Source organism: Nymphalis io, chromosome 10 (assembly GCF_905147045.1).
Source record: "Nymphalis io chromosome 10, ilAglIoxx1.1, whole genome shotgun sequence".
Taxonomy (NCBI): Eukaryota; Metazoa; Arthropoda; class Insecta; order Lepidoptera; family Nymphalidae; genus Nymphalis; species Nymphalis io.
The window spans coordinates 8,158,674-8,175,260 of record NC_065897.1 but is presented as its reverse complement, the minus strand read 5'-3'; the positions used below and the strand labels follow the sequence as shown (position 1 = coordinate 8,175,260).

Here is a 16,587-nt window from a genome sequence, read left to right as displayed (position 1 = left end):
TTTCATATTTCTAAATTCGTTTTAAATTAGTATCATCCTTTTCTTGTTCTTTTTCTATTTAGTTGCAAGCAATGCATCGGATCCGGTATCAGATTTAAACGTACGACCACCATTGGCGCTTGTATGACATATGTTTCGCGTATCCCGTTATCGTTCACATGTATTTTATCAATATATTTGCTAAGTTGTAGACATGCTCTAATACTATGAATTATCGTCGTTAATTGCCTTTTTTGCTACTTTACATCGATGCGGTTTTCACAATTATTTAGATAATTTGTAATGAAAAATATAATACATTTAATTAATAATATAATAATATATTTTATTTGATAATAACAAATAAACGATGTTTTTATGGCTTACGTTGGCAAACTATAATAAATACATCAAATCTAAAATTAACATTAAATTATATTAACTTATCTGTGACATAGAATTCATTCTTACGTTAAATATAAATAACAATGTAATTTTAAGCGTTTCCTGTAAATTTGCCATGTACCTTTGTAATTTAGACCAGTATTAAGCGAGGGTTTTACATGAGAATTGAATAACCAAACAACGTGCAGTGTGCTTTTAGGAATAGGACGGGCGGAGAGGTATAGGGATTAGGCCTATCCTGATCCCTATACCCCGAAGAGGCTTAATGGTATGGTCTGACATCGAAAGGGACGGGACAGCGACGAGGCTTATTTTATTTGTTTTTTTTTATTGTTGTTTCACATCTGCCGAGCATCCCAGGCGACTTCTTTAATGATATGTGTTTTAACTTTAAATAATTATGTTTGTCAAGGATTTATCAAGTGAATTTTTTAATGACCAAAGGTACAGACTTATCCGGATCGTTTATACGAGTACTTGTCTACAGTTTTTCATATTCGCGTAAAGTGCTGAAGATGCATAATCATAGCTTGCGTAGCTATGTAACGGATTTTATAAAATTATTTAACTGAATCGTTTATACGTGATCAGTGCATTAAAGATCACAGATTCAATGGTTATATGATATAATGTAAAAATATAAATTTCATTTTTTCATCATTCAAGATGACGATTGACTGTATACTGTTTTTAATGAGATATTTCACAATATAATACAAATTGTATTTTGTAATAACAAAGTATGTGAAATGTTTTATACTTTCAGGAATTAATCTGTCGGGCGGTCAGAAGCAGAGAGTGTCGCTGGCCAGAGCGGTGTACTACGACGCAGACAATTACTTCCTCGACGACCCGCTGAGCGCGGTCGACTCGCACGTCGGCAAACATATCTTTGATAAGGTACTTGTGTTGATATTATGAACAAACAAACTTTGGTAGTAGAAAAAAAGTGAAAATCTCACTGACAAGAGTAAGAGTCAAAGACCATTTACAATTACTGCAAGTCCTCTGTGACGCAATATTAAAACTGTTCAGGATTGACCGGTTAGCGTGTCGCATATTTTAATTATATTATGTACAGTTTCACTTTATATTATCTACATTTAAATAGGCAACGACAAACCAATTCAATGCCTAATTCTCAACTTATAGACATAATATTCGTTGACAAGCGAATAATATATACTGAAGGATATAAAAAAATCCACAGATCATAGTTAAAAAACATATACTTGAAACATTTCTCATACGCGTTTTAAAGATATTGTTATTCGGTTAAATGAAAATTATAAATTATATTAAATATGAATGCAGCTCAATGGACAAACACTTGTAATTTTTTATCCATTTTGCATCGATAAGTAAACAAGCTCTTGTAATTGAAGTGCAGTAATAATCTTTGCCCTTGCGTAGTCTTATAATTAAACAAGAAACTTTATCATCTAACGCCTAATTTGTACTTTAAAAACTAATAAATGTTTTATCTGTTACATGAAACAATTATACAGTAACAGTAACAGCCTGTTAATGTCCCACTGCTGGGCTAAGGCCTCCTCTCCCTTTTTGAGGAGAAGGTTTAGAGCTTATTCCACCACGCTGCTCTAATGCGGGTTGGTAGAATACACATGTGACATAATTTCAATGAAATTAGACACATGCAGGTTTCCTCACGATGTTTTCCTTCACCGTCAAGCACGAGATGAATTATAATCACAAATTAAACAAATTAAACAATTATGCCGATTGTCAAATATCTTTTTAGCTACTTCGTTAGGTTTGCTTATTAGGCTGCTAAGCCAGAGGTCCCTGGGCTTGAAAAGTTCGGGCCGATATAAAGTTATTGTCGACTTTCTGTAAAAAAACAGTGTTTAAATTCCGTTCTCTCGGAAATTCTCGCTAACATCGGTTAAGGCAAACAAAAAAATTTTCAATATCAACTAATTTATTTTTTAGTGTTTAGATATTTACTCCACGGCCTAACTTATTGCAGGTTATTGGCCCGAATGGCTTACTGAAAAATAAAACTCGTGTGTGGGTGACGCACAACGTGTCGTACTTATCGCAAACCGACCACATCTTAGTTCTGCGCGATGGTGAAGTCTCCGAGGCCGGAACGTACCAACAGTTGCTGGAGAAGAAAGGCGCTTTCGCTGAATTCCTTTTGCATCACTTGAGTGATGCAGAACGTACTTCTCCTGAAGGTAAAATAATATAATATTTAAAATAGCATTTCTGTCCAATAGATCTCTTTAAATCTTCACAAAAATCATTTTTAATTTAGGGTTCCTATTTTTAAAATATACATCAGAGGGTTTGCTATAATATTTATATTTTTTGTAATACATATATAAAGTTGTTTGGTTCTATTGTACATGTTTCATTAATACATATTTCTTTTTTTTTGTTTACAGAATTGATCGAATTAAAGCATGATTTGGAAAGTAAACTCGGATCCGAGTTCCAAAATAAACTGCAAAGAGCTCGTTCACTTTCGGAAAGCACTTCAGAGTCTGAACAACCGGCCGCTGGTAAGTTCAACTTCTGGAATATACTCGATACTTATACTTCAGTTAAATTACAAATTACTTCAGTTTACAGCTTTAGCCTTAGACTAAAATGGCTATAGTACGTTTTTGTGTAAAATGAAAACCGCATTTTGCCATTTGCCAGATCAATTTAAAAAATAAAAAAAAAAACTGTGCTAAATAGGTATAAGTTTACCATTATCATACTCAAAATATTGCGCAAATAGGCTTATGTATTATATAAAACAATTAACATTAGTTCATTGTTTCGCTTCTCATTACCATAAGCCCACTGCCTGTTTGCCTCCTGATATCCCACTATTGGGCTAAGGTCTCTCTCCTGTTGGACAAAAGGTTTGGATCTCATTCCACTATACTCGAATGCGGGTTTGTCGATATATGTGTAGCAGATTTTCATCCGACATATACAGGTTTTCTCACAATGTCTTCCTTTGCCGGCGAGCACGAAATGAATTATAAACATACAATTAAGCACATTAAAGTTTAGTAATTCAAGTAGTAGTTGCCCGGATTTACTTTGGTTAAGATCACGTGTTCAAACAATTGCGCCACCTTAGCTCTTTTACATGTAAGCTAATTAATAATTATTGAACGTTTCGTTTATCGTAGGAGACCGTCGCGGTAGCAGCATGAAGAGACGTACTCCTGAAGCTACTCCCAATGAATTGAAAGAAAAGAATAAATTAATCGAAGCGGAAAAAACTGAAACTGGCAGCGTAAGTTTTTACTATCGTAGCGGTTGCACAATGGACTCAATACTGTCACGTCGGTGTTGATATCTCTTGTATTGATATTACTATTAAAGGAAAGTACTTGATATTATGTATAAGGTAGTCGAAACATTAAAATTATAACTATATAATTATTATTAAAAAAGAAAATGTTAATATATTTGTTTTTCCAATAGAACCGTTTAACCGTTAGGTATTTTGTTAAGATCGTTGTAGATATTTACAAAATGGCTCAACAAGTGCGAGAGGTCAGCTCGATGAGTAATAAGCGTGTCGTGTGCAGGTGAAGTGGAGCGTGTACAAGCACTACCTGACCAGCGTGGGCGTGTCCGCGTCGGCCATCACCGTGCTCATGAACCTCGTGCTGCAGCTGTTCCAGGTCGGCTCCAACTACTGGCTGGCGCAGTGGTCCAACGACGACTCCATGGTGACTAGCTTTTATTTCACTTTTTATCTTCACCCCCATAGTAGTCATAAGAAAAAACATCTCAGATTCCATGGTTGACATCGTATTAACCGAGTAAGGAATGACTTATATGTTATCGGCGATGGTGATAACTTACCACCAGATGGCGCATTTGCTTGTCCTTTCTGTTCAATATAAAAATGACAACTAACTGACGAACTCGAGAGTAAAAACTTAAAAACTTAAAAAAATATATCATAAAAATATTTTTATCTTTGTCAATAAATAATACTTAAAATTACAGTTGGTTAACGGTACCGTAGACAAAAGCAGGCGTGATCTGTACCTCGGCGTTTACGGAGGACTCGGCATTGGACAAGGTAAGTTTAGTTAATAAGACTCATTAGGGCAGTATGTACAGACAAATATATCATTTAAACGAAAGTCAAACGCTTCGCACTCAACGTCACTAAAAATTATTATGGCTAATTCACATCTATTATATTAACATATTAAGTTCGTTTTTCGGAACGACAATGTGATCCGTATTTTTTTTTACAAACAAGCGGTTAATAGACGATTCGATTCCGTTTTATCGCTCAGAACACGTTCTGAAATTAAGACACAATGAAAAATTTAAAATTGTTTTGCTCAAATGGATCCAAGCAAAATTAAAACTCGGTATCGCGGGTGCGGTAGAGATTATCAACTTTGTTTAAAACAAATTTTTATTATTTCTCATAAACAATTTCTTATTGTCTCCTTAATGTTCTTCCTCCGTAAAACTTCGTAAACTGACAAACTTGAAATGCACGTGTGTCGTTAACCGAGGCTTGAGAGCCACAGGTCTACACAATTATACAAGTTTTATCACAATTTGTTTATATATCTCTTTCATGTGATTTTAATGGTTACGGACTAACAATCCTCATTAACTCTTGGCAATATTGTATTTATACTAATAATATTAACGGTAATATTATATGTCCTACGAACATTATCTGTTTTATTTTATTAACATAAATATGGTTGTGGTTTAAAATCGTTATATACATATTATTTAATAAGATTCTTTATATTAATTTTGTTTTTATATTTATATTATTACGTCAATTAAATAATGAATACATTATTTCAAGGCTTTTTGGATTTATATTTAAAAAAAAAACTAATTTCCGTATTAATTTATTTTCAGTGTTACCTAACTTGTTATATTTCGATTCAAAATTTATTCTCGCATGTGTCATTTAAAATATATTTTATTAAAGTTAAAATAAAGCTTGCATGCATTATGTTTATACGTTACTTTTTTATTTTAATTATGTACTTGTTGTATAATTACTTTTTACGATTTGCATGGTCTTTAAGAATCTAATAATAAGTTAGTACGACCTCCGTGCCCTTATAACTTTATATTTATAACTGGCAATGAATTTATCGGCAATACTTTATCCGCCATTAGTTTTCACCCGCGTGTGAGGGGTGGACGGCAGTTTGTCAGGTATTAATTACCCTATGTCCTTTACGTACCCCTGAGAACGTGAATGTTAAATTTCATGATGATCGGTTGAATAGTTAATATTTTTATTATAAATAAACAAAATTTGATACTCGATCGTTGAGCAGTTATTTCCTCCGGACAGTGGCCTATGTTCCTCTTATGAGGAAATGGTTTTAATTCAGCTAACAAGATTTGACCTTGTAAGTCAGTCTATACTTATGATGTATACTTTAATTTCTGAGCTAGTAGCATTTTCACCTAAATATGTATATATATTATATACGTAACTATCCGCTCGATTGAATTGAAATTTGTCACAGTTACTGCTTCCCCGACGTAGACGCTCACTAAGAACGAATTGTACACAAATTCTATTCAAAATACATATTTCTTATTATCTACGTGGGAAGCCGGGGCGATTGGCTAGTATATCTTTACTAATATTATAAAGTCGTTTTTTTTTTGTTTAAAGGTCCCAATCCCGAGATTTATCAATCCGATATGAATAAATATTTAAAGTTAGGCGGTATATTGAGCAACGTTATCAACTAACCATTTTATACGAGTTTATTACGAGCAGTAACGTTTAACGCCGGTAAAACTGCGAGGAGCAACTAGTTTTAAAAATAGAGACTCAATTTATATAATACGCCTTTTTGAATTATTTTAAACTTTATTACGTAATACGTGATTGTGTTCCGTTCCTGTGAGGGCAAATTAATAAGTTTTATTATTTTATGTATATAATTAGTAGATGTTTATTTATAATTCGTTAAGAACTATTGTTTTGCTATACAAAGAGTTAGTGAGATTTGTATATCAAAACAATTTAAGTATGCATGTTTACGGAACACTCACGCGCGTACATCAAATCGTGATTTGAAAACATTAATCGAAGCGTCAAGCCACAGGTATTATGCATACTTCTTTGTGTTTTCGATGACTTTTTTAAACGACACCAGAGTTTCATTTACACCAACATTCTAATATATCTGGTTATGTCATCTATATCTGTGTCGAATAAGCAACATAATTCATACATTAACGGATTTTTTTCTAAATATTAAAAATTATTTATATGCAGTGTCTTATTTTTGAATACGAGTAGAACACGTTTCATAAGATATTGAGAATTTAATATAGTTTAATTGTCAAATCAATCTTATTAAAAACCATCTGCCCACTCGATTTTGGAAGATAAAACAAAACTCGAGGTAATAATATCAGTGTGAATTTAAAGAGATGAATTCCAATTTCAAATGCTTCGGAATGATTAGTCGGTCGGACGTAACGGAGCCGTCTATGTATAAAGTCCGATGAGAATGTGCGGCGTGAGTGTACGAGGTCCGTGGGTGGTGCGCAGTGGCGTCGGTGTCGGTGTCGTCGCTGGTGCTGTACCTGGGCACGCTGGCGGCGGCGCGCGCGCTGCACGCGGGGCTGCTGGCGGGCGTGCTGCGCGCGCCCAGCATCGGCTTCTTCGACTGCACGCCCGTGGGCCGCGTGCTCAACCGCTTCAGCAAGGACGTGGACGTGCTCGACAACGTGCTGCCCATGACGCTCCGCGGCTGGACCTCCTGCTTCTTTGCGGTACGCCACCCGAGACTCTAGCCCGCTACCCTCGGAGGCGATTCGTTCGACGCATTGTAATGCATTTGGGATCAGTTTATTGTTACGCGTGCGTTCACCTCGAACCGATTCCATTTCTTTGGCCCTTTACCATGTAGCGTACCGGTCGGTAATCTCACTCTGGCTTGCTTAATTTTCAGTTCTTTCGTTAAATCTTAGAGCATGTTTTTTTATTAGAAAATCTAGCGCACTCTGTCAAGTTCGACTATGCACTTCAATAATTTCTTCGTTTCGTTCGAGCGATCCGACTGTTCGACGAACGCCGTAAATGATGTATTCATTATTTTGTTGACTGAAGCGAATCGAAGATTGTATCGGGATAGATTAATGTATTTGGTGGACGTTTTTACAGCGCTATCGTCATTTTTCACGGACTTAATGCCATATTTGGCGTGCTGGCGGGCTGCGCGTATTCTGCATGAGCTTCTGTTGGACAATGTACTTAAAGCTCCTTTACAATTCTTCGAAGTGACGCCTGTCGGCCGGATACTCTCTAGGTTTTCTAAAGACGTTGACGTTGTGGACACGTCGCTTCCTTCGCAAGCCTCGGACGTTATATATTGCGCGTTTGAGGTAATCAGGCCATCTTGATCTTGTAATATCTGCAATATCTCTTTTTTATTTGACTACACTTTCATAACATAACTTAAAATTATATTTTAGCTTGTCATTATTGCTAACTAACCGCACAATTAGAGGGTAAAAGCTGATGTTGTGCCCTTAATATACACATTGAATATCAAAGCGGTATTTAATTTATTCATTTCTGTTCACGGCACTATAATTTACACTTTCTATTATATATTTAAATTGCTTATTGCTTTCATGTTCTAGCCTTATATTCACATTTTCATGGAATAATGTGATACTCTTAACAATTACATTACCACGTGGTATGATATAAATTATAAACTGATCCCAAGGTATGTTTTTAAATTCAAACTTATTAAAAGAACGTTTACGCAACATTTTATTATTCAATTACGAGTATATGCAATTCTATAAGGTATTTAATGCTTTTAAGAAACGGGCACAGTATTCGAAGTAGATTTTGTGCAATAAGTCAAGGGAAATGTATTTCTGAGAAATGAAATTGTTTTGCGTAAGATTTAACGTTTGTCAAATATATAATATGTTAAATGTCTCGTATAGGTTCTTGGAACTCTTTTCGTGATAAGTTTCTCGACACCGATATTCATGGCTGTGATCCTGCCTATCGGCGTGGTCTACTACGTCATACAGCGTTTCTATGTGGCCACTTCGCGACAGTTGAAACGACTCGAGTCAGTTTCGAGGTCCCCAATCTACTCGCACTTCGGGGAAAGTATCACCGGGGCGACTACAATTCGAGCGTATGGAGTCACGGAACGGTATTTCTTTTTGTATTAATAACAAACTTTTTAATGTATTTGATATTTTTATCGCGTAAATTTTGTAGCAATTTCTCGTCTCTTCTAAGTGTCGAAGAACGATTAATACAGTATTCAATAATTACTTGTTATATAGAGCGAGAACAGTTATTTTAATCGAATTCTTAAAGTTATAGTTATTTGAAGAGCCAGTCGCATTATTATTTTATTTTTAGAGCTCAATGTTACAATCAACATAAAACGCAAACCGAATTCGATACGGCATTGGTGTACGGCTGTCCGATCTCTCGTGGTCTCGAGTTCAGTGTGTCGCCCGCAGGTTCGTGGAGGAGTCTGAGCGCGGCGTGGACCACAACCAGTCGTGTTACTACCCGAGCTGCATCGCCAACCGCTGGCTCGCAGTGCGGCTCGAGATGATCGGCAACCTCATCATATTCTTCGCGGCTCTCTTCGCCGTGCTGGGCAGGGACACCATCAATCCTGGCCTCGTCGGACTCTCCGTCAGCTATGCCCTGCAGGTGAGTATTCACTTCGTAGTACAGTTGTAAGAACCCGACTGTTTCAAGCTTAATAAAATGTAACTACGATATTATGCATCCATATTTGTATTTCATAATCCATAGTATGCTAAAAGAGCAGTTAAGTGACAATCGGAACTCATTAAAACTCATCAAACTTAACAAAAGCTTCCAAACGAGAAATAGCTCGGCGCGCACACGACAGTGAAAGTATTAAGAATGAACACTGAATTGCAGTGTAACAAAAGTAGGGTCTACTTTTGTTCGACATTGCCGTTATACCATATGTCGATATTAATAAGACCTTGATACCATTGCCTATTTTGCTGAACACAAGTAAAAGTAACCTATCTATTAACGCTATGTCTAATTAACGGTCAATCCATTGACATATTTAAGTATTAAAATCTACAAATTTTATTCACTTACCTTGAAGCCGTCTTAGGTTCCTGCTTTGATTTAACTTTATTGAATTTCATCAATAAATGTACGAATTAGCACCGAAATTAATGTTATAGTTTGAGAGTAGTAATTATACAGAAACGTGTTTATAAAAGGTAAAACATCAGTTTTGGTTTTGAATTCAAACATCTTAAATTTTTTTTCACATTTCTTTTATAAATTGAAATGAAAGGTCGGCAGAGACACTGATTAACAATTTGTCTTTGCTAGATAACACAAACACTGAACTGGCTCGTGCGAATGACCTCCGAAGTGGAAACCAACATCGTAGCCGTCGAGAGAATAAAAGAATACGCAGAGACGACTCAGGTAAATATATCGTCGAACGAAAGCAACGACATTAATGAATACCGGTGACCAAAAGCGAACACCGCTTAGACTCGTCCGGTGCTCTGAGAAACGTCCGTGCGCAGGAAGCGGCGTGGACGGTGGCGAAGGGCCCGGGCTCCACGTGGCCCGAGACGGGCGCGCTGCAGCTGGAGCGCCTGTCGCTGGGCTACCGCGCGGGCGAGCCGGCGCTGCGGGACCTCACGTGCACCGTGGCGCCGCGCGACAAGCTGGGCATCGTGGGCCGCACCGGCGCCGGCAAGTCCACGCTCACCCTCGGCCTCTTCAGGTACCTCCCGCCCCCCGCCGCCCGCCGCCGCCAGCTTCGCCCACTCACGCTCACGCTCTACCTGTTGCAGGATAGTTGAGGCGATGAGCGGCAGGATACTCATCGACGGAATCGACATATCCACGATCGGCTTGCATCAGCTCCGTTCGCGTATCACCATCATCCCGCAGGACCCCGTGCTGTTCTCGGGCTCTCTGCGAATGAACTTAGACCCGTTCGGCGTCTACACCGACGAGGAGATCTGGCGGTCCTTGGAGCATGCGCACCTTAAATCGTTCGTGCAAGGTGGGATGTTAAAGATTACGTCGAAGTAACATATTTCACAATAGAAACATATTTAAACGATTCTGTCGACGCTCGCTCTCCCGCAGGTCTGCAGGCGGGACTCCTGCATGAGATCTCTGAGGGTGGTGAGAACCTATCGGTCGGTCAGCGGCAGCTGGTGTGTCTGGCACGCGCGTTGTTGCGCAAGACGCCGCTGCTGGTGCTGGACGAGGCCACGGCCGCCGTCGACTTGGAGACCGACGACCTCATACAGGTCCTTCTTACATTTCTTAAGTTCATTATTACATAAAAAATATAATCAATGTGGATTGAAGTAGATTATGAAAACTCCAAAAATAACGCATATTGACATTTTATTATTACAGAAAACAATCAGATCGGAATTCGCATCCTGCACGGTTCTGACCATCGCACATCGTCTCAATACTATCATGGATTCCACTAAAGTCATGGTACTGGACAAAGGTCAACTAGTGGAATACGCTCCACCAGAACAGCTATTGCAAGACAAAAACTCAATTTTCTACGGTATGGCTAAAGATGCCGGACTTGTTAACTGAGTTTCATAATAGTGCATTTATATAAACACGTGTCCAGTTTTCTATTTGTTACTGACCTGTCGAGTAAACCGATAGGACGATGTTTTTTACATATATACTTAAACTTTAATTCCTAATTTGAAAATATAACCTGAATAGCTTTATAACTTTAGAATATATTTTATCGAAACGGTTTTCTCGAAATGTCACTGACAAAAACTTATCTAAATAAGAACGATGAATGGGCGATGTACATTAACAAATTTTATAATGTTTGACATTAAAATACTTTACGTCTGGTGTTATATAATACAGCCTCTGTGAATAATTAATATATATCATTCAAAACTCAAGACATTTGTACTATTTACATTTAATTGATATGCTCGAAACAGAAGCAATAATTATTCATATATAGTTACCACTCCAGGCCGCCCATTAATTACTTAATTATTTATATTTTATATAATTTCACATTACTTATATATAGTACTTACTTTTAAGTAATTTAAGTATTCATTATTATAATCCCGTTTTATAAAGGATGACATTAACTATACAATCCATTATCCGTCTCATTAATTTTTTATGAGAATATTGTTAACAGTATCCATAATCATTTCAGTATTTTTTATTTTCATAATGTGTGCCAATGTCATCCTCTTCATACACGAGATTTTTCTAAATGTTGCTGATTAGTTTATATTAGTAGATATGTTATATTCATTTGATTATTTCGTACCTGTTTATTGAAAAATGCGTACTTATTGGAAATTAAGAATTTAATTAATAAGTGTTTTAATTAAACCGAATAGTATCAATACATATTAAAAGAACTATTTTTTTTTTTAAATGAGACATGGGTTAGATCTTACATACACTTGAAACTAAAATCCTCGAATTTATTTACCTTTTAAAAGCCTCTCAAAACTGTGCGACTTAAAAATTTACAAAAAAATATATATAATATTTTAACGTTTATTTTGTTGATAAAAACTTTACCATTTGTTTTTTTTCGCTTCTTGTTATCTCAACTATAATAAAAGAAATATTTAAGGATCTTCCAGCACTGCCAGATAGCAGTTAACAGTTGGCTATTCTTACACATATGATATGCTTATAGTTCTTTTATACAATTCACAGGTGCAATCCACATATTGTTGTATATATGACTTGTTGAAGGTTTTTATTTAATGATTAGTAAATAGTGTTCATTCTAACTAAAAAGTTTACACAGTACACATATTTTACGAATTAAAATAATTAAATATATATTTTAATCAGAGTTTAAAGCACAAATCACCTACTGACAGTCTTCTGAAATGAAGAGCATTTCATATTTACTAATCAGACTAAATACTGAAAGCTTATTGGTCGCGTATTACTTCATCCTCTGTCATTGACCAATAAACAAGTAGATTGTAGTCAACTAATTAATATGACTTAATCAACATTTCAGAAGTTGGACTCTATTTTTGTTATATGATCAAACATAGTCTCTAAACAATGTTATGTTACTTGTTTACATTTTGTTAAGATACGCCATGCCTGTAGTTATGTTGCCTGTTCCTTAGGATTAAAAGTCTGTGTACCTCTAACAAAAAATAGTTTTACAAAAAAGCATTTTGAATAAATCGTGGAACTTATTGATTTAATTTAAATAAATACGTACTTATATTATTTTCGTCATAAGATATTACAAATTATTTACAAAAAATTGCTTTAGTTACCTTAATTGTTAACTGAACGATTAGTGTTAATATTATTATTTCCATGATAAAAGCATATAAACGTAAATTGAAGGTTTAAGATTTTGTGCCTGAGACACTAAGGATTTACTTAGTTTTGTAATAGTTTATATTAGAATATCCATCATTTTTCGATGATTTTTTTCATTCAAATATAATGCTCATTAACAGTATAAATTACTGTCTAAGTTTGCGATATATCTACATTAATAAAAGCTGCATAAACAGTTAAGTCAATTTTACTTAATAAATATGTTAAGCCATTTAAATATAAAAACTTTTACCATGTTTTGTTGAAAGAACTTATTCAGTTATTTCTAAGGCTAAACTTGTACTTATTTAATTATAAAAAGTGTGAAAAGTAATGACATATATATGTCTTTTGTAGGTTGATTCGCAGCTACAAATAATTCTGTATTGTATGATGTATCTTGCCTATACTGTTTTTTTTAATAATAATATAATTTTGTAATATAAAAATAATTTTGTGTAATTTTATAATATAAGAGTTAATTGTAAATAACTGTAATAATATGAAAACTCTTAACAATAAATTCTTATTGGAGCAATTATACAGTTAAATTTTTGTCAATAAAATTTTTTTCAAAATTTACATTTTTTTTTTTACAACAAACAAGTATTTCAGCAAGCAACATGAAAATTTTTAGGCTATGTTTACGCAAATATTCACAATACAGGAATAAAAAAATCGTAATATAAAGTTGTATTTATTTTATTTTCCATATTTCACATCAATAATTTATTCTTTAATAATAAAAATTAGCCGGTGCTAATCGACTACATCAACAAAGAGTCTGTTAAAATGTGAAGTATTCATAAAAATGTTCGAAAGTTAATAATACTTCTTTGCTGTCGTTATTTTGAGCAATGAACTATATTGTTTCATCACATATATACTAAACGCTATTGTATAAACACAAAACAAAAAAAGTCATTTAAGATTTCAACAGTCGCTATCGTTATCGCTAGTCGATAAAAAAATACCCAAGATCCGGAGGCGAAAATGTAAGAATAAGCTGTGGTATTGGTGCCTTACACCTGATAGAAATGCCCCCGGAACTGGTTCTATTATATGTTGATCCAAGATTAATCTTTCACACGCATTCACGATCACCAAGAAAAAATAATTCACTAAGAGCATACATTCTACTTCTACTCTTTTTACATGTATAATAAACTCATTGACTAGCCTTACCTGTGAGTCTGCTTGTATTTATTTCTATTGTGGACTTTTTTTAATTTTATACATTCATATATATATACTTTTTTTTATAAAACAGTACAATTTAATCGTTAAATATAATATTCATTAGTTCGCAATGATTTTATAAATACACATACCTCGTTAATATACGGGGTTATTGTTAATTCGACGTATTCCCGTATTAGGATGTGATAGGGACTATTTTGCGATAATTTTAACCCCCATATGCATCATGCAAAAGTGAACCATGTTTGAGTTAACAGGTTTTTTAGATTTTTTCAAAATAAGTCAAAAATGCAACATCAAAAATTTATTAAAATAAAAGTATCAATTTAAATCTCATTTTTTCTTCTGATTTATAAAAATGATTAAACACTTGTCAATATATATAATATCTTATCAATATTAAAACAACAATGATCGATCCAAATTTAAAAATGCGAAACGAAAAACGATATTATTTCAATATTTTTTTGAGATTTTTTTCCACTAAAGTTCCTTTAAAAACAAAATAAAACGTTATGAAACTTGGCTTGCAGATTTTTTTAAAAACACAACCGTTTTCTTATTTCTCCAACAATGTATAACAACTAGGAACTTGTTTCAAAGAAACTGAAAAAAAATCATCACAAAGGAAGCAGGCGGTAAATGAATATTCCTATTCAAACTAAACTTAAGGTCGTTCTTTAAAATTTCTATAAAATTTTAAAGAACGAATTTTCTATAAAAAACAATACCCCAATGTAAATAAAACAAAAAATACTAATTTAAAATATAAATTTAAATGACAATAACAATTAATAATAAGTAACAATTAAGACATTTTGTGATTAAGCCTCATTGAAGTTCTTGATCGATGTGACTTCCCCTATTGCACATATTTACACAAAGTCGCAATGTGTTGTGACTTAACTACCAAAGTATTCCGCATTGCATTTGCTGCATTTATAATTCGAATTACCAATATCCCTGTATATTATTTGTACAGTGTTAATAATTAACAATATTATATTAGTTACAGAGTCAAATTTCTCAAACATATTAAAGTTTGCCACAATAATAAACGTAAACGTGGGTACTGACCAGTGTTACGGGGCGTAATGTACCTTACTATTCGCAGCGGGTATGATATTATGTTACGCCGAGTGCTAAAATCTGTGTGACACGTTCGTTTCGCTCGCCCGTGCTCCAGATTCCTAGCCACTCTTCAAGATATCCCGGGTTCTATAAAACAGGTTCTTCTCTATATTTTTCTATGAAATACAAAGTTTTTTTTCGTCCCACTCCATCTTTTTAACAACAAATAATTATAATTAATAAACTAAAGGCCCCAACTACCTAGAAACGACGCTTGAGCACTGCTGCTTGAACACTTTTACTCATACTCAGAGAGAAGAATGAGTCCTCCATACAAATTTTCTTTAGCGATCTGGTCTATGTTCTGCACACTAAAAGTATAGATAGAAGTTAGGGTGGGAATTTCGAATTTATTGCATTTTATGCACAAGTACAGTGCATTTCTCGATAGTTTCCTACAAGATGGCTAGTTTTTGCTCAGCAATGCTAGCATCTAAACAGAATCACAATCTAGAAACACAGTGTACTTGTACATAAAATACTAAAAATAATCTGTAAAGAGTAATAAAACAAAGATTAGTACTTTAGTTTTTTATTTACCATGATAATAATCATAATTTATCACATTCATTTAGGCGACATATATTATCACTGATTTTGTATTAATTCATGAATTTATTCACAAATCATATATATCATGACATATAATGAATCACAAAATGTCGGCAAATCTAGAACACAAATTAATCATGAAAAGAAAAATGAACAGTATACCAGCGATATTCAATCTTTTCTTTATAGCAAACAAAAATATTTAGGTAATGATTTCGCAAAACCAATAGACGCAATGACGATTTGCTTCTCAATTACATAAGAAAGAGAACGATACGTTACAAATGGCTTAGACATAGCGAAACAAACTTGACAGTTGGTGCGTTCATTGTGCTTATTGCTCAATTTTTGCTTATTTTTATGTCAGAAAACGATTCTAAAATCCTCATATAATATTGAAGGTTATACAATGGTGCATTGTCGTATTATTTCATGTTAAAGCGTTTAAGCGATAGCAAGAAGAAATTTGCCGGCGTGTGTTTTAACGCGCAAGTACGACGGTTTTGTCCATAAATATAGTTTCTCAGTGATATTTATTTATGCCATAGCATGACGGAACCTTATATTGCATTAAAGTCCTGAAGATAATAGGATTTTCTAGTTTTTATCATTCATAACCTATAATTATTTATCTTGTAAGTGTTACCAGCGACAGCTAAAAAAATGTCCCGATTTTCAATAAAAATATCGACTCGTGTACAATCTAAACAAATATTTTTTTTACGTTTTCCTATTTATAATTTATTTATATTTTAGGAACAATAACAATAACAACATTATTTAACATTCTTCATGAATTTATAATATTATTAGTTTTCGTTTATCAAGAGGTTAACATTGAAATATATGTGGCAACCATTCTTTATTAATAATTTAATTGATTGTTTTAGATTTCAGCATCTGAGGAGAATGCTAATCCAGTACCACTTAAAGAAGCTGAA

General features: G+C 34.2%; 1 protein-coding gene across 5 annotated transcripts in view; it reads left to right on the top strand.

The window, feature by feature from the left end:
* The window catches only part of LOC126771051 (multidrug resistance-associated protein 1), a 36,351-nt gene extending 23,008 nt beyond the window's left edge, over positions 1-13,343 (top strand). For 3 of the 5 annotated variants that reach the window (XM_050490729.1, XM_050490726.1, XM_050490728.1), the window contains exons 14-27: positions 1,151-1,284; positions 2,375-2,585; positions 2,796-2,912; positions 3,540-3,646; positions 3,945-4,088; positions 4,372-4,447; positions 6,932-7,155; positions 8,347-8,564; positions 8,884-9,082; positions 9,755-9,853; positions 9,958-10,160; positions 10,231-10,445; positions 10,532-10,698; positions 10,811-13,343. In XM_050490729.1, coding sequence (XP_050346686.1) covers positions 1,151-1,284; positions 2,375-2,585; positions 2,796-2,912; positions 3,540-3,646; positions 3,945-4,088; positions 4,372-4,447; positions 6,932-7,155; positions 8,347-8,564; positions 8,884-9,082; positions 9,755-9,853; positions 9,958-10,160; positions 10,231-10,445; positions 10,532-10,698; positions 10,811-11,005 — 2,309 coding nt within the window. In that variant the 3' untranslated portion in view covers positions 11,006-13,343. Of the gene's footprint in view, positions 1-1,150; positions 1,285-2,374; positions 2,586-2,795; positions 2,913-3,539; positions 3,647-3,944; positions 4,089-4,371; positions 4,448-6,931; positions 7,156-7,546; positions 7,768-8,346; positions 8,565-8,883; positions 9,083-9,754; positions 9,854-9,957; positions 10,161-10,230; positions 10,446-10,531; positions 10,699-10,810 lie in introns of all 5 variants that reach the window. The other 2 variants (XM_050490731.1, XM_050490730.1) reach the window with 1 other exon arrangement.
* Positions 13,344-16,587: the final 3,244 nt, after the last annotated feature.